This window comes from Stegostoma tigrinum, chromosome 26, assembly GCF_030684315.1.
Source record: "Stegostoma tigrinum isolate sSteTig4 chromosome 26, sSteTig4.hap1, whole genome shotgun sequence".
NCBI classification, from domain to species: domain Eukaryota; kingdom Metazoa; phylum Chordata; class Chondrichthyes; order Orectolobiformes; family Stegostomatidae; genus Stegostoma; species Stegostoma tigrinum.
In genome coordinates, this window is record NC_081379.1 from 31,207,641 (window position 1) to 31,225,211 (window position 17,571).

The window sequence follows — 17,571 nt, forward strand, 5'->3', positions numbered from 1 at the left end:
ATAAGGGACATTGCAAAGGAACGAAGAATGAGTTGTCTAAAACACGTTGGGAAAATCGGCTAAAGGGAAATGTCAGTGGATGAGCTGGCAAACATTTAAGCAAATGTTTCATAATGCTCAGCAAAGAATTGTTCTGATCAAAGAAAAGAACTTGAGAAAGATGAACCATGTGTGTTTAACAAAGGTGGTTATGGAAAGTATCAAACAAACATTATGGCATACAAAGTAGCAAAAACTAGTGATAGGTAAGAGGATTAGAATTTTTATTTTAGGAACAGACAGCAGATTACCAAAAAACACTAATAATCAGAGAGAAAACGGACAATGAAAGTAAATTGTCAAGGCATAGAGAACAAAGAACAAGAGCTTCTACAGGTATGCAAAAAGAGTTGCCAAAATGCGGGACCCTAGGGCAATGCATCCGAGTAATTAATGAAGGGGATGGGGAAATGGCAGATAATGTAAACCAATATTTATCATTGGGATGCATATTATGTCCTCCACCATGAAGATGAAAAATAATAGATAAGCAAGGTGTGAATGGGAGGTAAAGTCTTGTAACAATCTCTTCATCACAAGGGGCATGTTCTATGACAAATGAATGGGGCCTGATGGCTTGCATCCAAGGGTTTTAAAAGAAGTGGCTATAGAGATGGTGGAGGCATTGGTTGAAATATTCCAGAACTTACTAGGTTCTGGGAGCATTCCAGTGGACTGGAGAATGCTCCAACTGCTAGTGGATTACCCCCACTTGAGAAGGGAGGGAGACAAAAAGGAGGAAATGATAGGTCAATTAGCCTAACATCTGTAGTTGGGAAAATTCTAGGTTATTATTAAGGAAGAAGTATCAGGACATTTAAAAAAGCTTAGTTCATAGTCAACTTGGTTTTGTGAAAGGTTAATCATGTTTGACACATTTGCTGGAGTTATTTGAGGTTCCAAGTAAATTTGATAACGGGAACTGCGGACATAGCTAATATGAACTACTTCACCCAGAAGGTAGTGAATGTCTGAAATTATGTACTCCAGAGGTTGTAGAGGCTAGAGCACCGAATATATTTAAACAGAAGGCAGGAAGATTGTTGATTTATCAAGAAGTTGAAGGCTGACACAAAACAAGAGTAGATCCCTGGGGCAGATCTACCAAGATCTGGTTGAACGACAGGACACATTTGAGGGGTCAAATGATCTGCTTCTGATGTTTGTTCTTATGTCAAGCTGTTTCTGTGAACGGAGGAATAGTGAATAGATGGAATTTAACAGCAGTGGTGAAGGACCTGAAATTAGGTAGCACTGCCGATTGGAGTGGACGTGGCCGTCTGAACACAATTCAGCATTGGCTAGTCAATAGACAAATTGAGGAGTGGGGCCCAGTAAATCAACTGTTGAGGCTGGCAGGAAGGCACTGATCCTCGACTTAGGTGAAGGAATCACAAATACTGACGCAATTTTTAAAAGTCAGCCAGACCTGATTGCAAAACCTCAAAAGTTCCCAAGCTGTGTTGTCAACCGCTGTGAAGATTCACTTTCTTGAATTAATCAAGATCTTATTGTCTGGGATAGCCCAGGAAGCTGCAAACAGTGAATGCCACAGGAAAAACAGAGCTTGTTTCATGGTTTAGCAATGCCTCTCCATCAGTCTCTTTGAGTCTGTAATGGAATCGTAGAAGGTGCTTTGTTTTATATGGCAAGCAACCCTCGAGACACACCTAGGAAACCGACAGAAGAGATCAGCAGTTGTGGAGAGCAGCATACCTGGGTCCAGATTGCAAAGTGGGCAAATGACATCTGCTGCACCAGAAAGGTTAGTATAAATGGATTGCCGACTGTGCTATGGCTTTCAATTAATTAGCATGGTGGCTTTACCACTGCGAGGATTAACCCAAGAGGTGAAAGATTCATCTGTTGCAACGGCTGCCTCATGAGGATCAGCAACATCAGGTGAACAGACTTCCATAAATATGCCAACTGATTGGTGAGTTTATTTGGGGACACTACTGTCAACCACACAACAAGCCAGCACGGACCACTTGGCTTTAGTAGTATATTCTCATGCAATTAACATGCTACAGGACCTCCAATTTGGTGATGTTTTCCTGCCAGGAGATGTCGATAATAGATTTGGAACAATGAAGGTGGTAAGTGTTCAATTCTCCCCTGCTATGTATATTTTGTTTAGGTTTCACTAGTGTGGAGGAGTGCATGGAGGATGCAGGGCTGGGAGACTCGCAGTTGGCTGAAATGGGTTAGGTTGCTGTTGTTCACCACACTGTTACTTATCTTGGACATGAACACCTGCAACCTGTTCAATATTCATGGTCAATATGCATGTCAAGGGTAATGATGCTCATTCTTCCTTTGACATTCAGCTCTATATCCATGTCTGTGAAGTTGAGAAGCTTTGGCAAAATGCCAACTGAGTGTAATTGGCAAGGTATCACTAAACAAGAAACAGAAAATAACAGAAACTCAGCAATTCTGGCAGAAGTAGTAGAGAAAGAAACAGAATCAATGTGACATTTTTGGGTGCTGCCTTTATTTCAGACTTCCAGTATCTATACTGTTTGGCTTTTAGAGGTCCGAACAGTGGCAGGAAAAAGAAGAAATAGTACACCAGTGCCCTGTATAACTGAAGCACAACCTTTCCATGTTTGTTTTTGATTCCCCTTGCAACATTTTATTAGCTTTCCCAATTACTACTTCTACCTGCACAATAATGCTTTGCAATTCATACACCAAGACACCCAGATCCTTCTGCACTCTAGATCTCTGCCAGCTCTCAACATTTAGATAATATGCTTCTTTTCTACTCTCCCTGTCAAATTAGGCAATTTAACATTTTCCCCCCACAGTATAATCTATTTGCCTGATCACACCAGCTATCTGTACCCTTTTGTGAAGAGATGTGCAACTCCAACTTACTTATCAACATTAGCAACCATGTTTTCAGTCTCTTCATTCAAGTCATTCTTATAAATTGTACAAGATTGAGGTTACCAGCACTGATCTCTGTGGCACACCATTATATTTAGCCACCCAGAAAATTACTCATTGATGCCTTCTCATTGCTTCCTGTTAAGCAATTTCCATGCCAATCTGTTACTTATAGCATGAGATTTTATTTTCCATAATAACCTCTGATGAGGCAGCTTCTTAAATTCCTTCTGGAAAAAGTATAGTACATCACTGCTTTCCCTTTATATACAGCGCTTATTTCCTCTGAGACTCCAATAACTTAGTTAAACATCATTTCCCTTCTAAATAATAATACCGACTCTGCTTATTTCCCTGATTCAAAAATTGTACTATTGGATGGGAAAATTGCTAATACAACTCCATTATCCATATAAAGGTGAGAGATGTAACTCAGTAATTTATTGACCATTTGGTCTAATGTCTGTTGTGGGAAATTATTATAATTTGTCATTAAGGTCAGTGTGATTGAACACTCAGACAAAGATAAGTTGATCAGAGAATACTGACAGGGATTTGTAAATGGTAACCATGCCCAATTAACCTAACTTTTTTGAAGTCACTAATGTGGTAGACAAGGAGTTTGATATAGATGTTGTTCCTCTGAGTGTACAGAACACACTCTCAAGATTCCACATACAATATTATTAGCGAAACAAAAGCAAGGGAACAGGCAGTAGACAATAAAAGATTAGGAACAATGGGCAGGGTTGTCAAGAAGAATTCTTCTGGAATCTGTGCTTACATTTTTCGAAGATAAAGCTCTTTAGTTTTTAAATCAACTTATTTGATGGCACAGAGAATCATATATCGAAGTCGTCCAATAAAACTAAATTAGGTGGGATAAAAATAGAATAGACAGGAGCAAAAGGCTGCAAAGGGACCCTAATAGATTAAGTAAGTACAGAGAAGTGTAACAAAGTGTTTAGTGGGGCAAGTGCAAGAACATTCATTTTGGACCCAAGATAGAGACAGCACAATATAGATTTATCTCAGAGATCTGAAGTGAGGAACTGTGGAGGATTAGAAAGATTTAGGGGTCAAGCAAGGAGAATTTTAACCTTCATTGCACGACAGCTTAAATTGACAGGTGGGACTCTAAGTAGTGAGGGCAATGCAACAAGGCTTCTGAGTGCATTAGACAAGTTGAGTGTAGGTACTATATAACATTGATACAGGTAAGCTATGCATCTTGGTGTGTTAAACAAAGAAAACGGATTACTTAAATGGCGATATTGGGAAATATGGATTACACTACTTAATGCAAGTAGACAGGCAGATGCACCATGCAATTATGAAAGTAAATGGTATACTGGCCTTCATTGCAAAAAGATATGAATACTGAAGTAGGGGTGTCTTAGGCATTGATGCCTTGGGCCTTGGCAAGAGCATACTTGTCCTGTTACATGCAGTTTTCTTCCCAACCTAAGATTAGAGGCTATTCATTGTATTCACTAGAGGTTAGAAGTAGAGGGTGTCTGATTGAAATATATTGAAAAAGATTTTTGATTAAAAAACAAACTCAATATTTTCTAGATTTACTTCTCTCATAAGTGTGAGGGGATATTATCAACAAAATTCTTTGCATAAAAAATCTGTCATTAAATATTTACAGAGGAATTTCAGCAATAGCTAAGTTGAAACAGGTGCTAAACTGCCTGGCGCTATAGAGATATAAATAGGTGGTCTTAGTTACATAAGCAAATGTAGTTTGAACGCTTTTGCGGCATTGTCCAAACTTACAGCTTCACTATGAAAATTTTGAGAGGTGTGTACACAGTGTAAGTTAAATAATTTCTCAAAGCATTGTAATATACACTGGATACTGGCAAACAATGATAGTGAAAGACAGTTTTTGTACTAAAAAGTGCAGAGAGAGAATTGGCCAAAATGAGAGAAATATATGTTAATGATATAAAACACTTGTGCAAACAAGAACTTTCAAAAGGTGATTGGAGTAAACTGTTCACAAGTAAAAGGATGTTTGACAAGTTGGAAGGCTTTCAAGAGTGTGATGATGATAATTCAGAGACATTATGTTCCTGTCAGAGTGAAGGCTATGGCTGGTAAGATTAATGAACAATGGATGAATAAATATATTTTTGATTGGAAACTCAATAAAAGAGAATCTTATTTTCGATATAGATAACTGGCTTCAAATGAATCTTTTAATCAATATAAAGACTGTAGGGGGATTTTAAAGTATCCTAGAATGGTGTGGAAAGTAAGGGAGGAAGCTGCAAGGCCCGCTGCAGAAATATCTGCATCAACTAGAACTAAAGGTGAGATGCCTGATGACTGGAGGGTGGCTAACATTGTGCTTTTGTTTAAGAAGTGCTGTAAGGAGAAACCAGGGAACTATAGACCTGTGAGTCTGATTTTAGCTGTTGATAAATTGTTGGAAATGATTCTAAAAGAAAGGATTTATAGACATTTAGAGAGGCAAAAGTTGATTAGGGATAGTCAGCATGGTTTTGTGCAAGGAAAATTGTATCTCTCAAACTTGATTGAGTTTTTTGAGTAAGTTACCAAAAAGATTGATGAGCACAGAGCAGTAGACACTGTTTACTTGGAATTTAGTAAAACCTTTGGCAAGGTTCCACATTGTAGACTAATTAGTTCAGTTCACATGGGATTCAGGGTGAGCTTGCCAAGTAGATACATAATTGGCTCAACAGCAAAGATGGAGAGAGTGGTGCTGGAGGGTTGCTTTTCAGACTGGAGGCCTATCACCCACAGTGTTTCACGGGGATCAGTTCTGGGTCTTCTTTGTTTGTCATTTACATCAATGATTTGGATTAGGTTATGAAAGGCATGGTTAGTAAGTTTGTAGATGACACCAAGATTGGTGGCATAGTTGATATTGAAGAAGGTTTAAGATTACAAAAGGATCATGATCAAATGGGTCAATGGGTTGAAAAATGGCACATGGAGTTCAATCTGGATAAATGCAAAGTATTGCATTTTGGTACAACAAACAGGGGCAGAACTTCCACATCTACTGCTGAGGGGCCAAGTAGTGTTGTAGAATAAAGGGACCTAAGGTTCAAGTTCATAATTCTTTGAATGTAGACAGGGTAGTTAAAAAGGCATTTAGCAGGCTTGCCTTCATTGCTTGGTCCTTTGAGAATGGGATTTGGGAAGCTATGTTGAAGTTTTCAGGGCATTGGTGAAGCCACTTCTGGAGTCCTATGTCCAGTTCTTGTCACCTAGTTATAGGAAGGATATTATTAAGCTAGAAAGGGTTCAGAAGAGAGTTACCAGGATGTTTGGAGATAGCAAGAATTGCAGATGCTAGATTAAGTCAATACAGTGTGGGGGGTGGAGAAACACAGCAAGTCAGGCAGCAAAGGAGATTACAAGTGGATTGCAGTTGGACAGAGATGCAGAGGTCTTTCACAGAGATCATGACCAGTGGGGTGCAGTGGGAGAGAGATCCATTGAGGTCTTTCACAGAGGAGATTACCAGTGGGTCAGCATTCTGAAGAAGAGTCCTGACCCAAATCGTCGAGTCTTCTGCTCCTTTGATGCTGTATTCCTCCAGCTCCACACTGTGTTGACTGTTACCAGAGTGTTGTTGTGTATGGAAGGTTTGAGTTAAAAAGAAAGGCTGGATAGGCTGCGACTATTTTCACTGGAGCATAGGAAGTGAGAGGTGACCATACAGAGATATAAAAGATCATGAGGGGTGTAGATGATTAATCGTAGGTGTCTTTTCCTTAGGATGGAGAATTCAAGACCAGCTGGCATATTTTTAAGGTGAGATGAGGCAGATTTTAAAAAAGACATGAGGGGCAATTTTTTTTTTTACACAGAGGGTAGCTCACGTATGGAATAAACTTCCCAAGGAAGTAGTGAATGAGGGCTCAGTCACAACATTTAAAAGACACTTATATAACTACAAGGATAGGAAAGATAATAAAATGTGAGGCTGGATGAAAACAGCAGGCCAAGCAGCATCTCAGGAGCACAAAAGCTGACGTTTCGGGCCTAGACCTCTGATAAAGGGTCTAGGCCCGAAGCGTCAGCTTTTGTGCTCCTGAGATGCTGCTTGGCCTGCTGTGTTCATCCAGCCTCACATTTTATTATCTTGGAATTCTCCAGCATCTGCAGTTCCTATTATCTCTGATATCAAGGATAGGAAAGATTTGGAGGGACTGGGCCTGGAGCAAGCAGATGGGACTAGTTTGGGATTAGTTTTGGCATGGACTGGTTGGCCCGTTTCCATAGTCTATGACTCTACGAATCTATTCAAAGACAAAAAGTGAGAACAAAAATATTTAAACACTGGCAGAGTAAACTGATTGATGCATTTATTATCGTTTTGGATGGATAAAAGGGGCACATTAAGCAAACAGAATTCCTCATTACATTCTGACTATAAACAAGCATTCCATTTTGATTTAAATCATTTTTCTACAGATTACTTAAATATAGTTCCGTAAACAGAAGTTATGTAATCAATTAAATGTATGAAACACATAGAACTTAAAATTGGAGGAGCATGAAACTAACATTGCTGTTGAACACAATGTCAAATATCTTTAAATTACCCATGCCTGTAGATTTGAAATGGACTCCAGAATTTGTCTTTAGAAAAAAAATCCAGACTAACAAGAAATATGTATAAATTAGGTTTAGTTGGGGTTCCACACCTATGTCATAATCATACTATGCTTAACTTCGATATGTATTTATTGCTGTTTACAGCAGATGTATTTTCTACAAAGGCAACTAGTTCTTAATTCACTAATAAACGACTTTTCAAAAATGATGAAATTCACAAAATGATGAAAATAGCCAGATTTTATTTAGTTAAGTGTTGGAACATCACAACGAGGTTAATCCCTGGGGATCTGCCCACAAATTCTTATTAAGTAGAACATAGTGACAGGTGAGGATGGCCCAATCTCAAACGAATGCTGCTCTTTGTAAGAATAATACCTACAAATATAGTCAATATCAAAACAAAACAGATTCAAATTCCAGGTGAAAATAGAGTAAAACAATAAATGTATGGGAGAATGCCTTTATTCAAATTGCTCACATCTTGCAATAGCCTTCTAAAAGTAACGTGTATTCTGTCAAGCCCTGAATGAGGCTTGTTTTTATTTTGGAGTCTATTATCGGTCACTGCTGATACGTGGCTGATTACGCACGGTTTTGCCTTGAATCGGCTGAGGTAAACTCCATGTCCCAGAACGATTGCTCTTTTCTGCAGCAATGGAATGGAGATGAAAGCATTCTCAGCTTTGACTGTTTTGAACTTCAGAATTTCTCTGTCAGGATAGGCAGCCGCTCCTACTCCCTCTCGTGCTGGAGAGAATGCCTGTTCATTGGTCGGATCCATGCTGTTTCCTTTGTGTCTCAGAATGACAGACAAACATGACTGATGAATCATCCATTCCTTCTTGATATCTGCTTTCTACTTCACTCGACAGTTTTCCACTTGTTGTATGAACTTGATCTTCCTTTCAATCAACAACTTAACTTTTTCACTGGCTTAGTCATACTTGCAGGCTTTGCATGTTCTTTTGTAAGTAGTTCTTGACGTCAAATGACGGTTAATCCAGCACTCCCATGGTTTTGTGCTCTTGTGATTTAATACTGCTCTGATTGGTTGGCATAATCATTTGACAAGCTGAGACAAGGTTGGCTTTACCAGTATTATCAGGATTAAATCAGGGTTATGAGTATAAAATTTCAGCTCATTATGGGCATCATTTTATGCCATTTACTATTCTGCCTGATTGTTGATACTAACTGCAGTTTTTGTTCTTCGATTTGTCTTGTCATAATTTCACGAGACATGTAAATCTTTTGTTCAGTCCTCATTAAATAGTTCTGCGATCAATACTATTACATGTAATACTGACGTTATGCTAAATATTTGCCTGGGCCAACAATAATACTGTATTTTACTGCATGCTTTTCTAGGATCTAGTTAATCCTGTTAGTATCACATTATTTCAATTTTCTTTAAGAAGTTATTGATCTTCATGAAAGTGAATTTGCATCCAATTTTTCTTGAAGGCAATTTGCAACATATTTGAAGACTTATCTCAACTGTAAAGAATTTTGGTGTCAGAATAATGATGAATCTAACAGCACAAATAGTTACTCCTCCCAAATGAAACAGCAACTTCAGGTGAGGAACAGATACACAGTTAAATGTGAGAAAGCAGTTGTAGTCAAAAGACACCAGATTGGCAAAAGTGCTGATCGGTTCACCACTGTAGAGTCTTGGTGCATTTGTGCAATACATACAAACTAAACTCAGCACAATAAGTTAAATCTTGAATAGCCAAAGTATCCTTTATAACAATACAATAATCATAAACAAGGCAAAGGAACCTCTCTAGCATTGAACATTAACTAGTACAATTGTATCGTCTGAATCCTACACATTTCAAATCTTTTTGAAATCTTTAAAAAACTACAATGGAAAATATGCCTTTGTTTGCTTTGTATATTTTTTCCCTCAATCTACACTTCCCTCTCTATTTTCTGTGTTCAAATAGACATTGAATTTACACACGCTAGTTTGAACTTCCATCGCAGTCCTTGCACTATTAACTGTACAATCCTTCAATCCAATTGACTGCTAGTCTTGTTCAATCCAGTTCCAGGCTAACGTTTTTACTAAGTCAAATGGCAAATAAACTCTAAATCCATGTGAGAGCACAATTTTAGTTTCTGGCATGGTAGTTTTAAGTTGATTATCTTTGTTTTTCTAAATTCTGCATCTCCTTCATGAAAATAACTACAATTAATATATTAAAAAAGATTCAAAGGGTTAAACTTGTCCTTCAGCTCTGTAGGATATGGTTTTGCACACATGCAGGAATGTCTTTAATATAAAATTCATATACAATATATAAAATTCCCTGAATTTTATTTGCACTTCATCAACAGAATCAAACAATTCAGATAAATCTACTTACTTTTAAATAAAATGATCTAGTCTTTTCCTTCCATAATTTCATCCAGGATCTCTGACTGTCTTTTCTTTTTCAGAGAATCTATTGTGAATGAACAGAGACAGAATAAAGAGAATGTAACAGAAGATATGATTTTGAAGACAATCAATATACAATAATTAGATTTGATTTTCGCCCACTTCTCGAGTCTAATTTGTTCGGCAGTAATAAATAGGCCATTCATACAATAGGCTGGGAAATTGGATTTGGGGAGTAGTAATAATAGGATGCCTAGAAATAGAACAGTAAGCAGCAAAGCATGAACTGTCTATCATTTACATCATTAGCACTAACAATAGACTGCAATACTTCTGCAGATGAACAACTTGATTAAACCAATCACCATTAAGACTAGGGCACAGTGATATATTTAAATATTAAGGTGAAGGGGAGGAATGACAATGAAATGCATGTGATGAGGTTTATCATTTTTAAAGTTCAAGGAGCTACTATTTGACAGTCATTTCAAGAAATATTCAGTAAAAAGATAGGAAATGGTTATGATGTTTCAGCTTGTAAAATACCAAACTACCCAGAGCTGTATGTGTAACAAATTAAATGCAATCATCTGCCTGTGCCATCTGGAACATCATTGTGGATAGTCTTTATTTTAAGAATCCTGATAATTTAGAAACATCTTCCAGTTTACTCGTGAATTCATTTCCAATTATTAAACAGATCACATCACTCTCAATTGTTTTTCTTCATTTATTTGGCCTTAATCAGATGACTAAGTAGTAGATGAGTTAACAATCTTCAAAATCACCTCAACAAATTTAAAACAGGTTGAAAAGATTGTTGAAATTAAAGGCCACAGTGAACTTACTAAGAAATTTAATCGCACCAAGTGTTATTGCACGTCAAAATGTCCAGGACAAACCTTACACAAACGTATGTAATTTATTTTAAATAATATTTTGATCACAAACCATTTATTAAATGAGATAGATCCATCCATAATAAGCTATATAAATAGTATGCAACTGTTAAAAAAAATCAGAATTTTGCTTCTATTTTTGGCTCACGGTTTCTTCTTCATTTCACTTGACACAAGGAAAGCTGTGAAGAACAGTGCAAATGGTTTCAGCAGTTTAACTGGTTGTTAAGAAACCCTCTTATTTCCAACATTTTTAACCAGTTAGCATTGCTGCTCTCAAACAATCATTGATTATATGTGTGTGGGCAGAGACACAGAAGCAGCTTCCAGCATGCTATTTTAATACAAGAACTTCACATCAAAGAACTGGAAGGGTGGGATAGATACTGAGGAAAAAAAAGTTGTCAGCATTTAGTAATTATTTTGAACCAAGATTAGAGGCTAACTTTTATGGGTATACTTTCACAACATATCTAGTTCCTCAAGGAATTAGGATTCTCAAAGAAAGGTAGGCAGGCCCTGCTTAAAATCTGAGAAGTAGTACTTAAGTTATTAAAGTGGCAAATTAGTAATGAATATTTGGAGGTATTAAACTACTGAATTATAATCACATAGTTACTTCATCATTCATTTTATTTAAATAAAGAGCGAAAGGCCAAAATCCAAATCACATTTCATCTTTGATAAAATTCAAATGAGGAGTTTTGATACAGGTCAGAAATGCTTTATCCACATGGCCAAATGCTGAAAAGATGTAAAACCCAAGTTCTTTCCAAAAGCAGACCCAAGTAGGGCTGTAGACACACTGAGTTTGTGCCTTTTAAAAAAAAATTTTGCTTGAACCACATAGACTTGAACTCAGCCTGTTTACAGGTCTATTTGGGCCCTTTGAAAAAAAACTTTTAGATTAGTATGGGCCAAGTGAAATTTTTCTTCAAAGGGCCTGAATGGACCCAAACAGACCTAAGTGGTAAGTGTCACAACAAATAGAATTAATTTATAATAAGTGGAGAAATAATGAAATAAAGTTTACAGATACCATTAAGTTTTTGTTAAAGATAATTTGAATTCTTTTCTCAATGGTCTGGTATACAAAAAATTCAACAGTTAAATGGATACTTGACTTTTGGATGTGAGATGATTGACAAAAGATCTTAGAGGGTAAGGTAAGAGCATCCAAAACCTGAATATATCCTTCAGCCAGAGTTGCTTCCAAGGTTTACATATAAAGAATACCCAACCTATATTTTTATTTGATTTTATTAATTGTTGTCACATGTACCTAGGTACAGTGGACAGTTCTGTTTTGCGTGTAGTACAGGCAGATCATACCATACAAGTTGTATAAGATTACTAGAACAGTGCACAGAATACAATGTGCATTTGCTCTGTAGAAATAACAAACAGCAAGGTCAACATTAAATTTAAAATTTGAGAGAAGTCTAATACAGCAGGGAAGAAGCTGTCTTGAATCTGTTGGTAAGTGTATTGAAGGTTTTGTATGCTCTGCCCGATGGAAAAGGTTGAAAGAATTATAAACGGGGTGAAAAGGGTATTTGATTACATTGGCTGCCTTCTACAGGCAGTGAGAAGCATAGGTGGAATCAATGGATGAAGGTTGGCTTGCGTGATGGAGTCAGCTGTGTTCACAACTTTCTGTAGTTTCTTATGGTCCTGGTACAGAGTATACCAAGTCATGTTTAATCCAGACAGAATGTTTTCTATGTTGCATCTATAAAAATTGGCTAAGAGTCTTTATGGGCAACAATAAATAAAATATTTTCTGAAACTCACAAAGTTGTATGCATTATTCAACTGAATTTGAAGGAAGGATGAAGGAGCAGCGCTTTGAAAGCTTGTGATTTTAAATACAGGTAGTTCTCCTAAAGCTCAATAGTTATGTTCTTGTGCAGCCTCATGCTATAGAAAATCACCATAGGAAATTGCGTTGTAGGGAAATTGCTATAGAGAAAAATCACTATACTGTACAGTAGAAAGACTGCAGTATCCAAACAGTGTCCATTTTTCATCAATTACATTACAGCCAATTCACATTAACAAAACACCTGTTACAGCAGAAATACCTGTGAACCTGTTGGGCTATAACCTGCTGTTGTGTGATTTCTGACTTTGGAAACAACTGAATGTTTCATTTCAGATTTGTACATGAGTTGTAAATAAAGATCTAGGAGACTATTTTAGAAGTGGTAATGAACGCAGTGAAATTTAAGGCCAGAGAATTAGAGTTTGGAAAAAGTTGGGCAGTGAAGGATGAGGGATAGGAGCATGGATCAATTTGTTAATGAAAAACTATTGTTTTGATAGTCTAGGTATCATTAATTCACCTTCAAAACTAGACATAATTACTATGAGTTTGAAATAAAACATGAAGCACACAACAGTTTTTAAACAAATTATCATTCAAATGATAACAATGTTACCTATTCTCATGCGTTAGTTGCAGTCCAATAAAATATTCCCTATATGATTTACAGTTATTACACATTTGTTTTTTATAATTTTACCTTCAAGCTACTCACAAAGCACAAGTAAAATATGAAAGCCAAGCTGACAATGCATATTAACTTGCAATGCAACAGAATCCATTTTATCAGCATTAAGTTGGTGAATTTTATACCTTCACACATAGCAGGCTTGTCAAAATGTCAAATTTATTTCAAGCAAATTGACAGTCGAGGATCATAGGTTTGTTCCAGCAATCAGTTGTCATCTGAACGTACAGACTCATAAGAAGTTCCAGAATGCAAAGAAATTACATATATTTTGCACAGGCTGAGCAGTTAATTAAGAACTTAAGCAGAAAACTAGAATTTTGACGGGTGATCTCCACCTTTGAAACTGGATACAATTTCCTCAAACAGAAAATGCAAAACTGGATTTCATTCAGTATTTCTATAAATAGATCCTCTTAAATATAAAATCAAATTTGTAGAGCAGGAATACAAATTCCCTTCATCTTTCAGGGCCTACAATTCCTTCTCTTTGGGTCCAGAAGTGGGTCAGATATAGTTGGGACATCTCCAACTGAGCAGACTGTTGCTAACAGGACACAAAGCACACCAAAAATAGTTGCAGACTGACCTCACTCTGGTCTGCAGACAACTGGGAACTCATCAACTCCCTGATTCACACACCAACCCTCACCCCAACCACTTCAAACTATAGCTGGCCAACTCAATTACAATGTCCTTCTGGAGGTATTTACATGACCTCTTGCCTCTAAACACTGGTAGTGTCCCTTCCCCGGAGCCTGGAGGCCTGGGTTTAAGTTCCAGAAATGTGTAATGACAACTTTGAACAAGTTGATTAGGAAATATATTTTACCATCAGTTTGTGAATCTTGCCACTGCCTAACCATCATGCCGTTAGGTTGGTAACCTGAGCTAGAACAGGAATTTGCAGAAAAAGCCCCTAGCTAACAATGGAGTAAATTGCTCAATCAGAGAATTATGATCCAGTCCCTTCACTGAGGAATCTGCATGTTGGACTGCGACCATTACCTTATCTTCCTTTTACCCTCCTGTTCTCACATTTAAACCCTCAACCTTCTCTATGTTACCACCAATTGGAATCTCTAAGACTGTGAGCTAAAAACTATACTTGGGTTATATCTGTATGTACAACATCATTGGAATTCAACTATCAATATAAAAAGCTTACAACATATCAACATATGTTATCAACATTTTCATAACAATTCCCAGGCCTACACTCATTGTGGAAACTGCATCATACCCAAGTTGGCAGAAAGATACTTGCAGATATATATGCGCAGTAGAATCTCACTGTTTATATGCTTGCCATACATTCCAATCACAGGCAGGTTGTATCAAACAGCACATCTCATCAATTATTCATAATAAGCAAAGTATTGAGGGGACAACAAGCACACCCCTGAAAACCCTCCAACATAGTATCCAACATTTGATGCGACTCTACAATTGACAATATGTTCTTCTCACTGCATCTTTTGCCAAAAAAAAACTTGGTGACCTCACTCTAATTACTTCAATACAATTGGTACCCACTTCTCAAAGTTACAATAGACCACGGTCGCCTTCACACATAGAGCGTTTCTTTTCAGTTCCGACTTATTTCAAAAATTCCCTGAAACAATATATTTTGGTACCCCATTGGTATCCCTAACATGACTGATTCAAGGCTGTGCTTGGTCTTGTACAAACTGTCATACAATCTGGAACATCCAATGCCGCTGAAAGGATTAAACAAGGGTTAAGCAGTTTCAGTCAGAAGTGCTTTTAGTTACAAAGTAAATGCTAGCAGAACTGAAAAAAAAACTATAAAAGCTGAAAATTTGTGAATGTAATCTTAAATTGTTAAAGCTGTCTCTCCTGTTCACTAGAACAAATGTTCATAAGCTAGACCGGAGTCTCCTGGTGGTGTGTGAAGTTACAACAGTATCTAGCTCAGATGGCAGGATCTTGTGTAATGTCCCAGGACCGACACAGCAGTTGAATGAGACTGTTCTCATTTACGACCAATAAACACGGCAGAGAGCTGTAGTGGATTAACATGGGCTAAATTCAAAGAATCTGAAGGAAGAAGGCACGGCTGAGGAGGTAGAACCACTTTGGGGTAGCAGAAGAACCAAAGCTATGTGGATCTGGCAGATCCCACAAAGCTGCCAGTGGAACATGTCAGGTGAAGCTGTGCTGTCTGGGAAACTAGGACTGTGCAGTGCAGATGAAGAGAAGACAAGCCAGAAAGCAAAATTTCAAAGAGAATTTGTTAAAGAAACAGTCACATAAGATGCCGCACCCTTTTGGAGTGTTTTTCTCTGCCCATTTAAATTAAGACTTGCTGACTTCCAGAAAAAGAAGAAAGAAAACAAAGATGTTTGGTGGGTCCAGCTCCACACAGCTTTGGGTGTTATATTTTTATCTTGAAAATTTCCTAATAGGTGTGATTAAATAAACTACAAAGCATCTTTGTTTTCTTTGCTTCTTTTTCTAGAAGTCAGCGAGCAAAGAATATCCAAATCCTGGTCAAGTTTGATGCACTGTTAGAAGAGAATATAGAAACAGAAATGAGTTTTGTTTTGAGAACCTGAAATAAATTATCAGGGTGCAATTCGATTGTACATATTAATTTGGGATCTATACAGGTTTTAGTGAAATGAAAGCCCAGAAACAACAGTGTATTTTTGGGATAAAGTTTGAATTGGAATAATTAAAATTTTTAGGAACTATTAAAAGAAAAGTAAGGAATATCTGCAAGCTGGATTTTTTCTGAGTCTATTTGATTTGGTAGTTAAAGCATTTATGCCTAAATAATATGCATTTAAGAATTAAGGATAATTTTGTAAGAGAATGTTACTGAATGAGGTAATCATTTGGTGGGCAATATTATCACAGGTAGACAGTGACCAACCACATATTCAGCAGTGGTGGAGAGATGAAATAGAACCTTGAAAACAAATTGAAATGGTAGGTGCAGATTATCACACTCATGTACTACCGTAAATCATCTGTACCAACAATAAGTATGTCTTTGGTGCAGTACAAAAATATATGATAGCATGGAGTTGACGAGCACAAAGAGGGGGGTAATGTACAACACGAGATAGCAATTAAGGAATTACTGGAAGCTGCTAAAGCACCAGCGGATCTTAAATTAAATTACTAGCTAATTTACGAGGTGGTTGGAAGCTTACTTACACAAGATTATTCAGCTACACCTGTTGCTCAGGTAATCCCTAAATGGGGAAACAGCATTACAGATAGATTCAGATTAGGGAACACATTTTACAGAAGGAGTGATTAAGGAAGTTTGCACGTTACTGAGATTGCAAGACAACATTGTGGCTGATGGCAAATGAGGAGAATGTGAATGAGTGAGTTAAACAGTTTGTGAGACAACTTCGTGGACTGAGACAGGGAGCTAGGGATTAACAGATCATGGTCAATACATGTGAAGGTGGAAAAGTTCAGCAGGTCAGGCAGCATCTGAGGAGCAGAAAAATCAACATTTCAGGCTGAAACCTTTTGTCAGGAAGGGGGAGGTGAACCCAGAAGTAAACAGAGGCAGCGGGGTGGGGCTGGGGAAAGGTTGGTGGGATGGTGACAGGGGGTTATTGTTATTGGTCAGTGGGAAGGATGGAGCAGATAAGCAAGTAGGAAGATGGACAGGTTAGGTTAGTTCAGGTCAGGGAGAGGTGGAGGAAGGGGACGACTGGACATGGGATAAGGTGGGGGGGATGGAGGGATTTTGAAGCTGGTGAAGTCAATATTGAGACCAGTGGGCTGTAAGCTCCCAAGGTGAAATATCAGGTGTTGTTCCTCCAGTTTTTTTTAGCCTCATTCTGAGAGTGGAGGAAGCCAAGGATGGACATATTGTCAGGGGAGCGGGAAGGGGAATTAAAATGCATGGCAACTGGAAGGTTGGGTTAGTTAGTGCAGGCAGAGCGCAGATGCTCCACATCCCGGTCTGCTAGTCTGCGTTTGGTCTCCCTGATATAAAGCAGGCAAAATCAGGAGCAATGGATACAATAGATCAGGTTGGATGAAGTGCAGGTGAAACTCTGCCAGATCTGGAAGGGTTGTTTGGGGTCTTTGGCGGAGGTGAGAGGGGAGGTGTAAGGACGGGTATTGCATTTCTTGCAGTTGCAGGGAATGGCACCAGGTGTGGTGTAGAAGTTGATGGGGAGTGGAACTGCTGAGAGATGTGGAATGAACAGTTCCTGCAGGAAGTGGACAGAAG

General features: G+C 37.9%; 1 protein-coding gene across 4 annotated transcripts in view; it reads right to left on the reverse strand.

Annotated features, from left to right (window-relative positions):
* rbm19 (RNA binding motif protein 19) overlaps positions 1 to 17,571 on the reverse strand; it is a 239,328-nt gene that overhangs the window by 67,673 nt on the left and 154,084 nt on the right. For all 4 annotated transcript variants that reach the window (XR_007249971.2, XM_059655088.1, XM_048556299.2 and 1 more), the window contains exon 24: positions 9,918 to 9,995. Coding sequence is in view for 3 of the 4 variants with exons in the window: in XM_059655088.1 (XP_059511071.1) it covers positions 9,934 to 9,995 (62 nt within the window). In the remaining variant the exon portion in view is untranslated. The remainder of the gene's footprint in view (positions 1 to 9,917; positions 9,996 to 17,571) is intronic.